This window comes from Pelophylax lessonae (assembly GCF_965119305.1).
Source record: "Pelophylax lessonae genome assembly, chromosome: 9".
In the NCBI taxonomy this organism is placed as follows: Eukaryota; Metazoa; Chordata; class Amphibia; order Anura; family Ranidae; genus Pelophylax; species Pelophylax lessonae.
The window spans coordinates 84,580,809-84,597,236 of record NC_138776.1 but is presented as its reverse complement, the minus strand read 5'-3'; the positions used below and the strand labels follow the sequence as shown (position 1 = coordinate 84,597,236).

At 42.6% G+C, this 16,428-nt stretch overlaps 1 protein-coding gene across 7 annotated transcripts in view; it reads left to right on the top strand.

Annotated features, from left to right (window-relative positions):
• EXOC6 (exocyst complex component 6) overlaps window positions 1-16,428 on the top strand; it is a gene marked incomplete at its 5' end in the record, with an annotated part of 513,187 nt that overhangs the window by 329,936 nt on the left and 166,823 nt on the right. For 4 of the 7 annotated variants that reach the window (XM_082267958.1, XM_082267957.1, XM_082267960.1 and 1 more), the window contains one exon: window positions 6,282-6,311. The exons of the other annotated variants lie outside the window; for them this stretch is intronic. In XM_082267958.1, coding sequence (XP_082124084.1) covers window positions 6,282-6,311 — 30 coding nt within the window. The remainder of the gene's footprint in view (window positions 1-6,281; window positions 6,312-16,428) is intronic. 7 annotated transcript variants of the gene reach the window in all.

Genomic DNA, 16,428 nt, shown 5'->3' with positions numbered 1-16,428 from the left:
GATCCCCTGCTGATTCTGTATGTTTGCCCACTAACAAAAATAGTCTATAATTTTAATGGTAGGTTTATTTTAAGGCCCCATTCACAATAGTGCGACTTGTCCCGCAATTTTGGAACGCAAAATCGCATGACAAGTCGTTTTCCATTATTTTCAATGAGCCCCATTCATATCAGTGCGTTTTGAAGTCGCACCGACTTCAAAGTAGTTCCTGCACTACTTTGCCACGATTTTAATGCGTTTTGAGGCATATAGCCTTGCCATTGCTTTCAAAATCGCGTCAAAGTTGCGGCAAAATCGCTGCAAAATCACGCCGCAAAATCGCTGTAAAATTGCGTCGCATAAGTGTGAAAGGGGCCTAACAGTGAGAGACAATATAACAACAAAAAAAATCCTGAAAAACACATTTAAAAAATGTATAAATTGCTTTGCATTTTAATGAGTGAAATACGTATTTGACTCCTTCACAAAACATGACTTAGTACTCGGTGGAAAAATTCTTGTTGTCTTGTTGGCAATCACAAAGGTCAGATGTTTCCTACAGTTGGCCACCAGGTTTGCACACATCTCAGGAGGGATTTTGTCCCACTCTTCTTTGCAGATCCTCTCCAAGTCATTAGGATTTGAGGCTGACGTTTGGTAACTTGAACCATCAGCTCCCTCCACATATTTTCTATGGGATTAAGGTATGGAGACTGCCTAGGCCACTCCAGGACCTTAATGTGCTTCTTCTTGAGCCACTCCTTTGTTGCCTTAGCCATGTGTTTTAGGTTATTGTCATGCTGGAATACTCATCCACGACCCATTTTCAATGCCCTGGCTGACGGAATGAGGTTCTCACCCAAGATTTGACGGTACATGGCCCCGTCCATCGTCCCTTTGATGCAGTGACGTTGTCCTGTCCCCTTAGCAGAAAAACACCCCCAAAGCATAATTCTGCCACCTCCATGTTTGACGTTGTGGATGGTGTTCTTGGGGTCATAGGCAGAATTCCTCCTCCTCCAAACACGGGGAGTTAAGTTGATGCCAAAGAGCTTGATTTCGGGCTTGTCTGACCACAACACTTTCACCCAGTTCTCTTCTAAAACATTCAGATGTTCATTAGCGAACTTCAGACAGGCCTGTGCATGTGCTTTCTTGAGCAGGGGGACCTTGCTGGCTCTGCAGGATTGCAGTCCTTCACGGTGTAGTGAGTTAGCAATTGTTTTCTTGGTGACTATGGTCCCAGCTGTCTTGCGATCATTGACAAGATTCTGCCGTGTAGTTCTGGGCTGATTCCTCACCGTTCTCATGATCATGGAAACTCCACGAAGTGAGATCTTGCATGGAGCCCCAGACCAAGGGAGATTGACAGTTATTTTGTGTTTCTTCCATTTGCAAATAATCGCACCAACTGCTGTCACTCTCTCACCAAGCTGCTTGACAATGGTCTTGTAGCCCATTCCAGCCTTGTGTAGATCTACAATCTTGTCCCTGACATCCTTGGACAGCTCTTTGATCTTGGCCATGGTAGAGAGATTTGAATCTGATTGATTGATTGATTGCTTCTGTGGACAGTTGTCATTTATACATGTAACAAGCTGAGATTAGGAGCACTCCCTTTAAGATAGTTCTCCTAATCTCAGCTTGTTACCTCTATAGAAGACACCTGGGAGCCAGAAATCCTGCTGATTGATAGGGGATCAAATACTTATTTCACTCATTAAAATGCAATTGATTTATAACTGATGTGTTTTTCTGGATGTTTTTGTTGTTGTTCTGTCTCTCACTGTTAAAATAAACCTATCATTAAAATTATAGACTGATCTTTTTTTTTTTTTTGTCAGTGGGCAAATGTACAAAATCAGCAGGAGATCAAATACTTTTTTCCCTCACTGTACATTACCTTTTAAAAAGTATATGCTTTTAAAAATTCTGCACTATGGTGGTCCCTACTTACTTTTAACCCCTCTGTGCTGAGCACATTTACACAGAATCATACCTAGATGGAGTGGTGTGTCTGAATATTTGGTGCTGTGGGACAGCAAGACGTCTCATGATCATAAACTTGATTTTGGACTGTTCACCAGGATTTTTATCCATCTGTATGGACATTATACATTATATCCATTTCCCTTTTTTTTCAGCTTTATTCAATTTTATAATCTTTTTCTTTGTCACTAAATAACACGTTTGTATATGCTTGTTTATTCATGTTTGAATTGTCCATAGGTACATTCGTCCGCGGCTACAGATTTATACACTTTATATGTTTATTCCTATTTTAGGTTGTGGGTGAATTATCATATTATAATATATATGCTTTAGGGCTTGAGTGTCTTTTGGCACGTCTAAGGGCTCTTTCACACGGTCCGCTCCGTAGGCGGATCCGTGTTGCTCAGCGGGGATCGATCCTAGCTGAGCCGGGCGGGTGACAGCTCTGTCTCCGCTTGCAGAGCGGAGAGGGAGGTGTCTCAGCCCCCACTGCCCTCTATGGGGGATCGGATGAGAGCGGACCGCTTGTCCGCTCTCATCAGATCCGATCTGCTCCGATTACTGAACGGATGGAAAAATAGGGTTTCCATCCATCCAGATTTCAAGCACAGGATCGGATGCGGATGGCAGCGGGTGTCAGCGGAGGTGTCTCCGCTGACACCCGCTGCCCCATAGAGCTGCATGGAGTATCCGATCAGATCCGCCTAAAAAACAGACAGGCGGATCTGATCGGATCGCCCGTGTGAAAGAGCCCTAAGATACTACTTCAGTATTAATTATTTTTCATTATTTATTTATTTATTTTTCAAATATATTGTATGCACTAAGCTTACACTATTGGTACCTTCTCATGGTATAGTAATAGTATATGATATAACTTTATTGTATGCACAGTCGCACTTTTGAATTTTAAAGAAACAGCGACCCCACTTTAGTTGAAATAGCCATTCAGAGAAGGCTTTGCATTTTCTGAATGAATGCAGACATAGGCATGCGCACAGGGTGTGCCAGATGTACCTTGGCACACCCTAATCACCACGTGATGCATATTCCCCCTGTTTAGACCCCTGATATTTCACCAAATAGTAAAAATAAATCTTTTTTTTCTGCTAAAAAAAAATTCGAAAGAAATATTTAAAAAAAATAAAATTGTAAAAAATAATAACAATAAAAACTACTGACACCACTTTCTGCCCTTATGACACCATCCACAACTCTACTGACACCATCAGTATATGTATACATGCACACACTTGCATACAGTATGTGTTTGAGCTTTCGGGGGGGGGGGGGGGCACACCCTAATGCAATAGGCTGTGCACACCTATGAATGCAAAGTATTCTCTGATTGGACGAAGTAGAGAGCGGGATGTCACCGCCCCGCCTCCCCACCTCATTGATTCATTCAGGCATTGCAAATAATTAAAAGTGTTTTTTTTATGCAGTGTAAATGTGTTGTTCTTTATCATCCTTTTTGCTGTCTGTTTTTTTTTTTTTTAATTTGCATGTTACACCTTGCAGTGTGTTAATCATTTTGCTTGAGTCTGAGTACGTCACAGAGAATAAAAAGAATGAATTCTGCACTGCTGACCAATAATTTAACAAATCAGATAATAGCGAGTATGAAGAGAGAGAATTTCCAGGGACAATTAAAAATTGGCACTGTCTCTGCAAATCAGTGACAGTTGGCAGTTCCTCGACACTATTCATTTGTAGCACAGTGCCGGGAGAACAGAGTAAGCCTTGTTACAAGGTCTGTCTAGGGATGTGTTATATAGTACAGTGGACCTTGCATGAACAAATTCTATTCTAATCTACATTACCCCACAGCTTGGTAAACTCAGTGAAATGTGTAAGATTTTGGTGTAAAGAACATGGCACTGTCGGCACTATAGTGCCTATTAAATCCCGCATTTGCTGAATCAGAAAGGCAGCAAAAATATCATGCCATTCCTTCCACATTAAATTAGATTAGAAAGAAGTCATTTTGCAAGAGCCCTACATAAGTTACATGTTTCATGTTTTCATTTTTTCATATGTTCATATCAGCACTTGCGTAATAGAAGTTTTTGCAACTTACCATCTAATTTCGTTAAAAAAGTTATGCAAGCATGCACTTTGCCCAGGGCCAGTTTAGCTACTAGTGGGGTGCCTGGATTGGAGCAGAGGTTTGGGGGACCATAGTAATAATCACATGCAGTAGCTGCCATGCTGCTCATCTAACAGTATTGTTTTGAAAATGTGTCCACGTGCTTAAAGTGGTATTAAATCAAAAAAAAAAAAAAAAATGTATTACATTGCAACTTACCAATTCTAATGGGTGGAAGCTACAATAGTTTTCTTTTTAGGCTTTTTTCACCTGGTAGTCCGGCTAGTAAGTATGTTACTTTTCAATTTCCTTTACCAGACCAAGTTGTCCAGCAAAGGGGGTGGTTACAGTGGTCAGCTTTTATTGATTAGTGTAAAACCTTTATCCCAATAGGAAAAAACTGTTGCTGTAATTGCTTAAACAGTGTTAAATGGAGTTCTGCTTTAATTTGTTAAAGCGTAGTTCCACCCAAAAGGGGAAGTTCCACTTATTTGCCTCCTCCCCCTCTGTATGCCGCCGCATTTGGCACCTTTCGGGGGGGGGGGGGCAGTTACCTGGTTTTGACAGTTAGGACTCCTAACTGACATTTTTTACACTTTTGGGGGTACCAGTGACATTACTACAGTAATCAGTGCTAAAAATATGCACTGTTCCTGTAATAATGCCATTGGCAGGGAAGGGGTTAACCCTGTGGGGGATCCAGGGGTTAAATGTGAACCTAGGGGAGTGATTCTAACTGTGGGGGGGCGTGGTTTCTGAAATGACCTTAGAGACATGTGATCTTATATAGAAGGATCACATGGGCTCTATGACCATTCCAGGGAGAAGGACGGTCGGCTGTGTTTAAAACAGCCGATCATCCTTCTCTCTCAGCGGGGAACGATCGCTGGTGTCAGGCGGCAATCGGAGCCGCCTGCCCGTTGTGACGAGCGGGGGCAGGAGCGCACCGGCAGCGGCGCGTGCTCGCCCCCTAGACTCCTGAGAACGAGTGCCATACATGTACGGCAATTTGCCTGGGAGCGGCTGCCTGCCGCAGTACATCTGCGGCAGGCGGTCGTAAACCGGTTAAAAGTCAGCCGCTATCTGACCTTTAACTTTTAAGTCAGCCGTCCATCTAAATCTGCTAGCACATCTAGCACTACCTTCTCCCCAGACTGACAATGCTGCTGTCCAAAGGCATCTACATTGCTCCTTTACAGAGTGGAGATACCCTAAGGCTAGGTTCACATCTATGCATGTGCAGTTGATGTGTTTTTGACGCCTATTTTTTGAATTTTTTTCATGCACCCTTATGATACGCTTTTAAAGCACTTTGCATTTTTGGGATGTGTTAATGTTGCAAGGAGACGTTTGTTGTAATGCAGGAAAATGCACCAAAACACATTTACATGCATTTCTTATGCGATTCCATTGAAGTCTATGGAGCCAAAAAGGCACCATGTTGCGTGTAAAAAAAAAAGTCCATGCACTCTTCCAAAAACACACCGGTAGAAACTGCACAGATGTGGACATGACCCATAGGAACTAATGTTAAATGGACTGTAGTGCATTTCTGCAAACGCACTGCAAAACGCATTGGTGTGAAAGCCTAATACACATGATCAGAGATTTGGACGAAAAATACCGCTCTCTAAGCAATTGTTCGATTCTCTGATCGTTAGTACACAGCTTTTGAGCTCCCAAATTTTTCTTCTGTCGTATGAAAATGTTTGTAATTTTAGTGACCTCTTCATTTTTGGTATGAGATTAGCATGCAAAAAAGAAAAATGGGTGATCACCCATTTGATGATCTCAACGCATGTACCAGGCTTAAGACAAGAAGCGTTTTACTGGTCAGATCACCAGGTAAAAATAAAGAAAAAAAAGGCTAAAAAAATAAACATATGCAGCAACCACACCTAAGAATTGGAATGCTACAATAGATTGCATTTTTGTTTTGGGGTTTAAGAATGCTTAGGATTCAATTGAATTTCATAGATTTATGTGATCATATTATAACGAATGTGGCTGGCTATAGTGAGCCTGTCTGTCGCAGCAGCAACCACCCAACATGCCCTGCTGGGCAATATGCTAAATACTTCATAGACTAATGCATTTCAAATTTCTGTGCTTTTCTAACTAATTCTAACATACTTCTCCCTAATGTCTGCCTCTAACATTTTCTTTGCCATTAACATCTCCCTCTTTTTGTCTTTTAACCACTATGCTGCATTCCCTCCAGAGTAACAACAATGACCATGGAGCTATGTCGGTGAGTAATTGACAACCAATAAACTAAGCGTGTAAAAGTTATGGATGCATTTGTTGTTGGCGGCTCGGGGTCTTATTAGTGTGGAAAAAAAAACTTTATTATGTACATTATACTTACACTGTGGTCTGTGCAGTCGACAGGAAAGTCACACACTGGAATGCTGGAAGTGGATTTAAAATCCCACTATGTCTATAAAGTTGTCACAAAGATACTAGTCATTTCTTGAAAAGAATTCAGTAACATGTGTAACCATTAGATGGCAGTACAGAGTTCTTTCAGGTGGTATAGTGTTTAAGGACTATACGGCTATTTAAAGAAGTACTACACCAGAAAACACAAGATGCTTTAATAATTAAGCCATAGGAATATCTGTTTACCTATGTCTGTGTATTGTTTTTTGGATGTACTATTCGCCAGAAAAAGGTAATAATGGACAAATGGCCTACTATCCCTAATTCTGCTTTCAGCCAAAGGATATGTGTGTAATCAATAGAGTAGTTTTAAATGTCAATGAGAAATCAGAGACCAATCCTTCAGCCAGACCATTTATGGTTGGATCTGGGATTCTTTGTATGTAGACCCTTCCCGACCAAGACTAGACAGTCATGACAACGTAATCAACCAAAATAACATTTCTTTACCGATTACTATTGCCTTTCATCAAGCTAAATCATTCCTAAGCTTTGCACAGCAATCTTTCGGTACGTTGTTCTTGCACACTTTCTCATTATAATGTTTGGTCGGCGCATCGTACATGTATGGCAAGCCACATTTGGATGTCTGTACATTGCTACATGCACAGACTGTGCGACATGAACAAAATGCAAACCCAACCAAATGCAAACCTGATAGCAGTTGATCATTCAAAGGGTTAAGAGTTTTAAAGTAAACCTATGATTAGTTCAAGCCTTCTAAACAGTTGCCATTAATAAGGCAGAGGTTCCGGCATGCATTGTCATGTGCATTGCATCTGCATCTTTGAAACTTGAGGGGTCCATTTATTTAAATATTATACAGAAAATAATTTAAGGGCTCTTTCACACGGGCTTTCCGTGTGAGAGCTCCACTGCGGTCCTTTTTTTTTATTTTCTTTCACGGAGCGGATGACATTTCTGTCATCCGCTCCGTAGGTCCGCATATCATCCCATCCGTTTGCGGATGATATGCGGACCTAATGTAAGTCTATGGGGATTGCGGATGTCAGCGGATGACACAGCTGACATCCGATTTTCCTTCCTTTCCGTTTTTTGAACGGAGGAAAAATAGGGTTCTGTTCCGTTCGAAAAAACGGAACAGAACTGAAAGGAAGGAAATCGGATGTCAGCGGATGGTATTCCGCTGACATCCGCAATGCCATAGACTTACATTATGTCCGCAAATCATCTGCAAAAAAATAGGATGATTTGCGGACATACGGAAAGCCCGTGTGAAAGAGCCCTAAGGGGTGTTCAAGGATGGTTATTAAACCATATCTCACAGCTAAGTTAAAAATAACATAAGGTATGGTATTTTTAACTTGGTTGTGAGTTATGTTTTTTTATTACCGGTAGGCCCTCCTTGGACACCCCTTATATTCTTTTCTGTATATTGTTGCTATTTTGGGTTGATGACCTGCTGGAATATGGCTATAATCAGCATTTGGGCTGTTTTGTTTTCTCTTTTCCCTTCTACATCTACTGTATATTAGTAATTCTAGCATTTATTTAGATACTGATCTCAATTTGTGAAGTTGAGCTTGGAACCATGGAGGACAAAGAAAATGGCCTCTGCCCCCACCTATAACTGGCCTTCATAGCAAAGAACACATGGAAGGGCAACGCACATGAAACAAACAAAGATAAAATTCCCAGTTCAATTTGCCAACCAGTCTGCTTACCAACCAAATTGGCCTGTCTAACAGTTTGCGTCAATACAGGGGTTTAGTTAGCACACATTTGCAAACGCATGTGAAAGCTGCAGGGCCACGTCAAGGCTCCCTGTTACCTGCAGTCCTAACTCTAATGAATTTTAAAGAGTCTCCACAGTGGGAGCACATGCAAGCTAATGCATAGATAGGGGGCAGGTGAGCCTGGAGGTGGCCCATCCCTCCTGAAAGGTAATTGGGGGCATAATGGAAGCCCAGCTGATAGTATTACAGCAAAGGCACCCAGTATGTCCACTCACCAGTACACATATACAACAAAGAAAATGGCCTCTGCCCCCACCTATAACTGGCCTTCATAGCAAAGAACACATGGAAGGGCAACGCACATGAAACAAACAAAGATAAAATTCCCAGTTCAATTTGCCAACCAGTCTGCTTACCAACCAAATTGGCCTGTCTAACAGTTTGCGTCAATACAGGGGTTTAGTTAGCACACATTTGCAAACGCATGTGAAAGCTGCAGGGCCACGTCAAGGCTCCCTGTTACCTGCAGTCCTAACTCTAATGAATTTTAAAGAGTCTCCACAGTGGGAGCACATGCAAGCTAATGCATAGATAGGGGGCAGGTGAGCCTGGAGGTGGCCCATCCCTCCTGAAAGGTAATTGGGGGCATAATAGAAGCCCAGCTGATAGTATTACAGCAAAGGCACCCAGTATGTCCACTCACCAGTACACATATACAACAAAGAAAATGGCCTCTGCCCCCACCTATAACTGGCCTTCATAGCAAAGAACACATGGAAGGGCAACGCACATGAAACAAACAAAGATAAAATTCCCAGTTCAATTTGCCAACCAGTCTGCTTACCAACCAAATTGGCCTGTCTAACAGTTTGTGTCAATACAGGGGTTTAGTTAGCACACATTTGCAAACGCATGTGAAAGCTGCAGGGCCACGTCAAGGCTCCCTGTTACCTGCAGTCCTAACTCTAATGAATTTTAAAGAGTCTCCACAGTGGGAGCACATGCAAGCTAATGCATAGATAGGGGGCAGGTGAGCCTGGAGGTGGCCCATCCCTCCTGAAAGGTAATTGGGGGCATAATGGAAGCCCAGCTGATAGTATTACAGCAAAGGCACCCAGTATGTCCACTCACCAGTACACATATACAACAAAGAAAATGGCCTCTGCCCCCACCTATAACTGGCCTTCATAGCAAAGAACACATGGAAGGGCAACGCACATGAAACAAACAAAGATAAAATTCCCAGTTCAATTTGCCAACCAGTCTGCTTACCAACCAAATTGGCCTGTCTAACAGTTTGCGTCAATACAGGGGTTTAGTTAGCACACATTTGCAAACGCATGTGAAAGCTGCAGGGCCACGTCAAGGCTCCCTGTTACCTGCAGTCCTAACTCTAATGAATTTTAAAGAGTCTCCACAGTGGGAGCACATGCAAGCTAATGCATAGATAGGGGGCAGGTGAGCCTGGAGGTGGCCCATCCCTCCTGAAAGGTAATTGGGGGCATAATGGAAGCCCAGCTGATAGTATTACAGCAAAGGCACCCAGTATGTCCACTCACCAGTACACATATACAACAAAGAAAATGGCCTCTGCCCCCACCTATAACTGGCCTTCATAGCAAAGAACACATGGAAGGGCAACGCACATGAAACAAACAAAGATAAAATTCCCAGTTCAATTTGCCAACCAGTCTGCTTACCAACCAAATTGGCCTGTCTAACAGTTTGCGTCAATACAGGGGTTTAGTTAGCACACATTTGCAAACGCATGTGAAAGCTGCAGGGCCACGTCAAGGCTCCCTGTTACCTGCAGTCCTAACTCTAATGAATTTTAAAGAGTCTCCACAGTGGGAGCACATGCAAGCTAATGCATAGATAGGGGGCAGGTGAGCCTGGAGGTGGCCCATCCCTCCTGAAAGGTAATTGGGGGCATAATGGAAGCCCAGCTGATAGTATTACAGCAAAGGCACCCAGTATGTCCACTCACCAGTACACATATACAACAAAGAAAATGGCCTCTGCCCCCACCTATAACTGGCCTTCATAGCAAAGAACACATGGAAGGGCAACGCACATGAAACAAACAAAGATAAAATTCTCAGTTCAATTTGCCAACCAGTCTGCTTACCAACCAAATTGGCCTGTCTAACAGTTTGCGTCAATACAGGGGTTTAGTTAGCACACATTTGCAAACGCATGTGAAAGCTGCAGGGCCACGTCAAGGCTCCCTGTTACCTGCAGTCCTAACTCTAATGAATTTTAAAGAGTCTCCACAGTGGGAGCACATGCAAGCTAATGCAGAGATAGGGGGCAGGTGAGCCTGGAGGTGGCCCATCCCTCCTGAAAGGTAATTGGGGGCATAATGGAAGCCCAGCTGATAGTATTACAGCAAAGGCACCCAGTATGTCCACTCACCAGTACACATATACAACAAAGAAAATGGCCTCTGCCCCCACCTATAACTGGCCTTAGAACCATACCATCTGATAACTGATCCATAACTATGATAGGTGCTCGTACAAGTTATTGGAGCAGACCAAACTCAAGAATTGGTCATTTTTGCCAATGAGCTGTGGAAGATGTGAGATAATGTGCTAGCATTTCAATCATGACGGCAGATACAAGTTATACACAAGTGACACATCTTCAAGAATCCATTCTTGATTGTGGCTAATTCATAAATTTATGACCAGGACGAATTTAGCCATTTTGCAGTAAGAATTTATCTGCTAATACCTGTCCTGGAGTGAGGAGCAAACGCCGGCTGAAGATCTTGCAGGAATCGTCAATTCCAGGAATGTTGGATTCCTAGTCCCCCCATTAAGCTCTGTGGTTCCTTCCACCAACCCCTATGTTCTAGACACAGTAGTGATTGAACCACTGAACTTAGGGGGGGCCATGCATCCGACATTCCCGGAAGCATTGGTTTCACATCTTCAGCCAGCGTTTTGTGTTCTTTTCAGCAGAGATTGGTGGTGTATGCAGCAAGAGAGAAGAGAGTATTAATTATTTTTATAATAGGAGTATCGTTTTCCTGCAACTATTTCAGCTATAACTGCTTTGTGTATTAATGGAAAAGTATGCTGTTTTTCTTTGGAAAGATTTGGCTTTCTTTTTGTAGCATGCTTTAAAATAAATAATCTTATTTACATGCAGTATTCAGGTACATACTGAGAAAAAATTAAGACATATTTTTTACTAGTTATTCTAAAAAAATTGTAAACAATCATTTCTTTCTGCCCGGGTAGGCTCCTCTATAGACATTTCAGAGGTTGCTGCCAAGCAGAACAAAGGTTAACAACTACTCTAACAGCATCGCTTATCTCAATACAATCGGCTGTGTGGTGGCGCCACTAACACTTGCTGCTGCTCATTATTTAAATCATAAATTATTCTCATTGTTGCTTGTAAGAATGGGAAAACCTAACATTTTGGGCAGTATGATATGTAACAAAACTGGTCATGTACAGATGTGATCAGATGTGTGATATCCAGACTTTATGCCCCAGTGCTGATCATCTGGGGAACAATAGAAATGTTTGTATGAAAACCACATAAAATGGCGAGTGTTCATTATGTGATCAAATATTCTGTTTTCATATAAACAGTAAAAGGAAGGAAAGCCATTCTTTTCACATACACAGTCTGAACATTTGCAAATTAGATCTTAAACCACTAATGGCCAAGTCTTCTGGTCCATTCATGGGCACTCAAAGAGGACCTGAATGATTTAGGCAATGCCCAAAACAGCAGATGACAAATAGGAATTGGCATTGCAGGTAGGCTTTCTATAGCTGGTCATTTCCCTATTATTGACCTATTACTGTGTCTGTGTGGAGGTGGCCATCTTGTTGGTGGGGTAGGACATTTTTTACTCAAGTAAGAGTTGTCCTCTCTGATAACTAGTGATCTAATGACTGATGGAGTAATCAAACAACAGCAGGAGAGGCGCAAAAACACAGAAGCACAGAATGAATGGAGCAGATGCATTGAGATCCTTGCACTGCAGGTCCTCTGGCACAGCTTCCTCTCCAGCAAGGAGAACAGTGAGCAGCACAATAGTGACATCAATAATTCACAATCCAGCGCTCATTTATGATCCCATACTTTATTTACTGTATATCCCTCGCCCTCGCCCACTGGGCGGTTATCCTGATAATGAGTATATAAATTCCAGCACTTATACATTAGGTCAGTGTCCACAAAAAGTCCTTTATAATCAAGTGCTGCCTTTTCCCTTCTTGTGAAAAATCATAAACTCTCACCTTTTCACTGCGCTGGAATTTATATACACATTATCACAATAGTTATAAGACTAGTAGTCAGAGGCAGCATTGCCTTAGGTCTCAAGCTGCACATGTAGCTCTATGAGGTTAAATAAAGGACCAATATCTCTCAGGAGGAGCTCAAGGAAAAGGGGACAATTTTCGGGTCACGGCTCAGGAACAATTACCATTTCTATGTGTTCCCTAAAAAGTAGCAAGTATGTCCACATTAACACACCTGTGCAGCTTTCACAAACCTAGTTCAAGAGTAAACTGAGCTAACTTTTATTTAAAACCTTGGGCCCTATATATAAAGGTATCTATTGGTAGCAACAAATAAGATTCCTCCTTTCCTTTTCTGAGCAGCATTGAAAAAAATGACTTTTGGGTGATTAGGCCTTCTGTTTCCTGGGATGTTATTCTATCCCCCTGCAGACGCAGTCCACCTTACTGGAAATGCATTAAAGGATAAGTTCACCTTTAGTAAGATGTTACATGTTACACCTGTGTTTAGGGTGTGACATGTAACATGTTACGATTAAGCAGCTGCTCTGGCCGCATAGCCATGTCATTCATTCACAGGAATCTGTAAATGAATGAACTACAAGTCCCATCTTCCACTGCGGCAGATGGCTTGTTCTCAATAGATTGTGAGAGCGCTGATAAGCACTGTTGTGGTCATTTCGCTCTTCTTTCAGCTTTATAACAGAAAGCATTATGAAGGTACGGGCAAAAAATAAAAAAAATAAATACAATTGTTTTACCTGCAAACACATGTGCATTTATACGTTTGTTTTTTTTTTTTAAAAGGTGAACTTATCCTTTTAAAGCATATATCTGATGAAAATTTAAAACATCAAATCTGTAATACCTTTCACCCCAAATAAAACAAGGTGAAGGAGAAATGTGCTACACAGAGAAAATAAAGATGTACAGTATATAAATCCATAAGAGCTTTATTGTAAAAGTAAGAATAAAAGGACAGAATCATTTTGTAATCATGGTCAACCAAATTCAAGTTAAAGAAGAACTCTGGGCAAAATTTTTTATTCTACCATTCAGTGGGACTGTGCCCACACTGCATCGGTTAACCACTCATTTTTGTCTAGGGGATTACAGAGCAGAGATATACTTACCCAATCCTGCGAGCGCCATACCGGTCCCCAACACTCCTGTCTGCCCCCGCACACTAGTGGTCTTGTGAATTGACTGTTCCTGATGTAGCACCCTCCTAGATAGGTGCTAGGTATTTTTGCTCTGCCTGCTTATCAGGAGAGTGACAGGTAGAACATAGTCTGCTCTCTCTGCTTATCAGGGGACCCTGATCGATAGTTAGGCCTGCTCATTGTGCTCAGTGTGTATTCATTTGGTCTGAGGGAGTGTTCCCACTGTATCCAATAGGGAGGCCTGTTGGACAGTGGAGGAAACCTGGCCAATGATACACAGGCTTTTGTAACTGTCCCAGTGGGTTGGCGCACAGAGAGGTGCATCATGGGATAGGGTACAAAAGCCGAGAGCACATGAGGCAGGGGGTCTTTGGGCGGGAGGCCAAGACCCAGAAGGAGAGTATGGCTGTTTCTCATTCTGCAACTGGGAAAGGTGGTCACAGGCAGTTGGCCTGGTGACCCTGAAGGTATTGCTGAATGCAGAGGTCCAGTGGATGCTGACAAGTGGAGTTTGGAGGCAACGGTGACTCTGGAAAAACAGTGTCCGTGAGTACAGAGGAACTTGCCCAGGGGTCTGCCAGGAAGGGGACCACTCCAGAAGCTAGGGTCAGCGGACAGGCGTTAGCACACCAGTGTTGAGAGGAAAGGGGGTGCCAGATCAAGAACCCTGAAGAGAATAACTAAAACAGGAACCTTTAAAACTATCTTCACTTCAGTGGCAAGGTGAAGCAGCGGCCTTGTCGCACACTACAGCTAGTTGTCCTCAAGATTGTGCATAGTTCATAGTTGGAGTATCCCACTCATCCCTTCTCCTATCCCAGTTCTCAATAAAAACACAAAAAACCAACATCCCCTGGATTGATTATTGACTGAGCCAAGGACTTTCAATGCTGTTTGTCTGCTATCCGTTGCTAAGGGTAACCCAGGGGAATCCAGAAAGCGCAATACTCAGCAGTCCTCTAGGAGGCAGTGCTACACTGATATTATAATGCCCCTAGACTGGCTCTGGATGTGAGGAAGACAGGAACAGTCCACCGCTGGACGTGGGGGAGTGTGGTTTTCTGAAGGATTGGCAAGTATAGCTTTTCCTTGCGCCCCTGGAAAAAAAACGAGCAGTTAACCCATGCAGTGTAGGCACAGCCCCACTGCATGGGAAAATAAACATTTTGCTCCTAGTTCTTCTTTAAAATCTGACATAACAGTCTTCAATATCTACAGCTGTCCAATAATTGCATCTAGGATCAAAATCCTAAACACTGTTAATGGACAGTTGAAGAAATTGATTTGATTTGATTATCATGGAGGGATGGTGCCCACAGAGTTCATACAATACTGTGTAGTGTACGGACCCACACTCTGGTTCAGTTTAAAGTTTTAAATATATTAAATTCCACATTGTACATATTTTAATTATTTCTATCCCAGTCCTATTACTCTGAACCGATCTTGAAGTTTGTAAACTTACTTTGTGAAGACCCCCCTTACATTTATTTTCTTGAATTCTGTGACAAATATTCACTATGCCCTGTAAGTAGGCACTGCTGTGTCACATTTCACAGAGCCTGCCTTCTGATCTACAGAGGAGGAGTTTTGGGAGGCGGAGTCAGTACAGGAGTCACTGCTTGCACACATGCAAGGTACCATGGGATATGTAGTCCTAAGAAAGTGAAAGTAAACAGCAGAGGAAAAGCTGCAAAGCATGCAGGGAATCCAGGAAGTTGTGGAAAGAGATGGCAGCAGATAGGCAGCACTCACATCATGAAAGGAGATCTTTCAAGTAAGATTATATTGGATTGTCAAATATAACTAGTGTTTGTATTGCTATCACTGATGTTATAAATTTAAAGCGGAGTTCCACCCTCAAAAACTTTTTGGAGATAAAAATACCCCCGGGACAGTCAGAGCTAGTGCATTTCAGAATGTATAGCCTCTGAACTGTCCCAGGTTGCACTTACCTTTTAGAAGAAATACTTACCTTGAACATTTCTTGTCTAGCGCTGCCATCTCGGTTGTGGGCAGCTGAAGCCAGGGCGTCCTCTACAGTGTCCTCTTCGGTCCCAGAATGCCCTGCACCGGCCCCGCTCATCACTTCCGGGGCAGGCGTGTCATCCCTGCACAGCTTCTGGGCGAGCGGGGGCCGGTGCAGGCGCATTGACTTCTGGGAGCAATGACGTTCAGCTCCTAGGAGTCAACGCAAGCAGGAAGTGACGGCGGCGGCCGTGTCCGCAGAGGGAGGAAGTGGAAGGAAGGTAAGTATATTTTCTTCAAAAACAAGGTCAGTAAACAAAAAAAAAAATAGTCATTATCCATTTCTTTTTCAGGTGACACAAAGCAAGCGGATGGACCAAAGTCAATATTGAGGGTGGAACTCCGCTTTAAAGTGTTTGCTGTGACCATAGAACTCCTTTAAGTCATAAAACATTCATATGCCAGCTAGTTACTTCTATTCATGTAGCTCTAAGTCACCCAAGGTTTTTTTTTTTTTTTTCTCTTCTCAAGGCCGCTCTTTTCCTCCAGACATGAATATGGAAGCTTAGCCTTTTCTCTGGGATGGGATTAATTTGCCAGGAATACAGTAAATGTCACTAGAGTCGAGAATGAATTATGTGGAATACAATGACCTTTCTCTAGCCAAGCTCAGAGTGGGGTGTTTGCTTGTGCTCCGGCTCAGGTTTAATATTATGCGCTGATGAGAATGTGATAAAGCCACGCATACATATTTTAAGCATGAGCGGAATGAATTACTGGCACAGGGAATCTTGTCATTGCAAATCTCCACTTGCCTCTCTTGCGGTTTG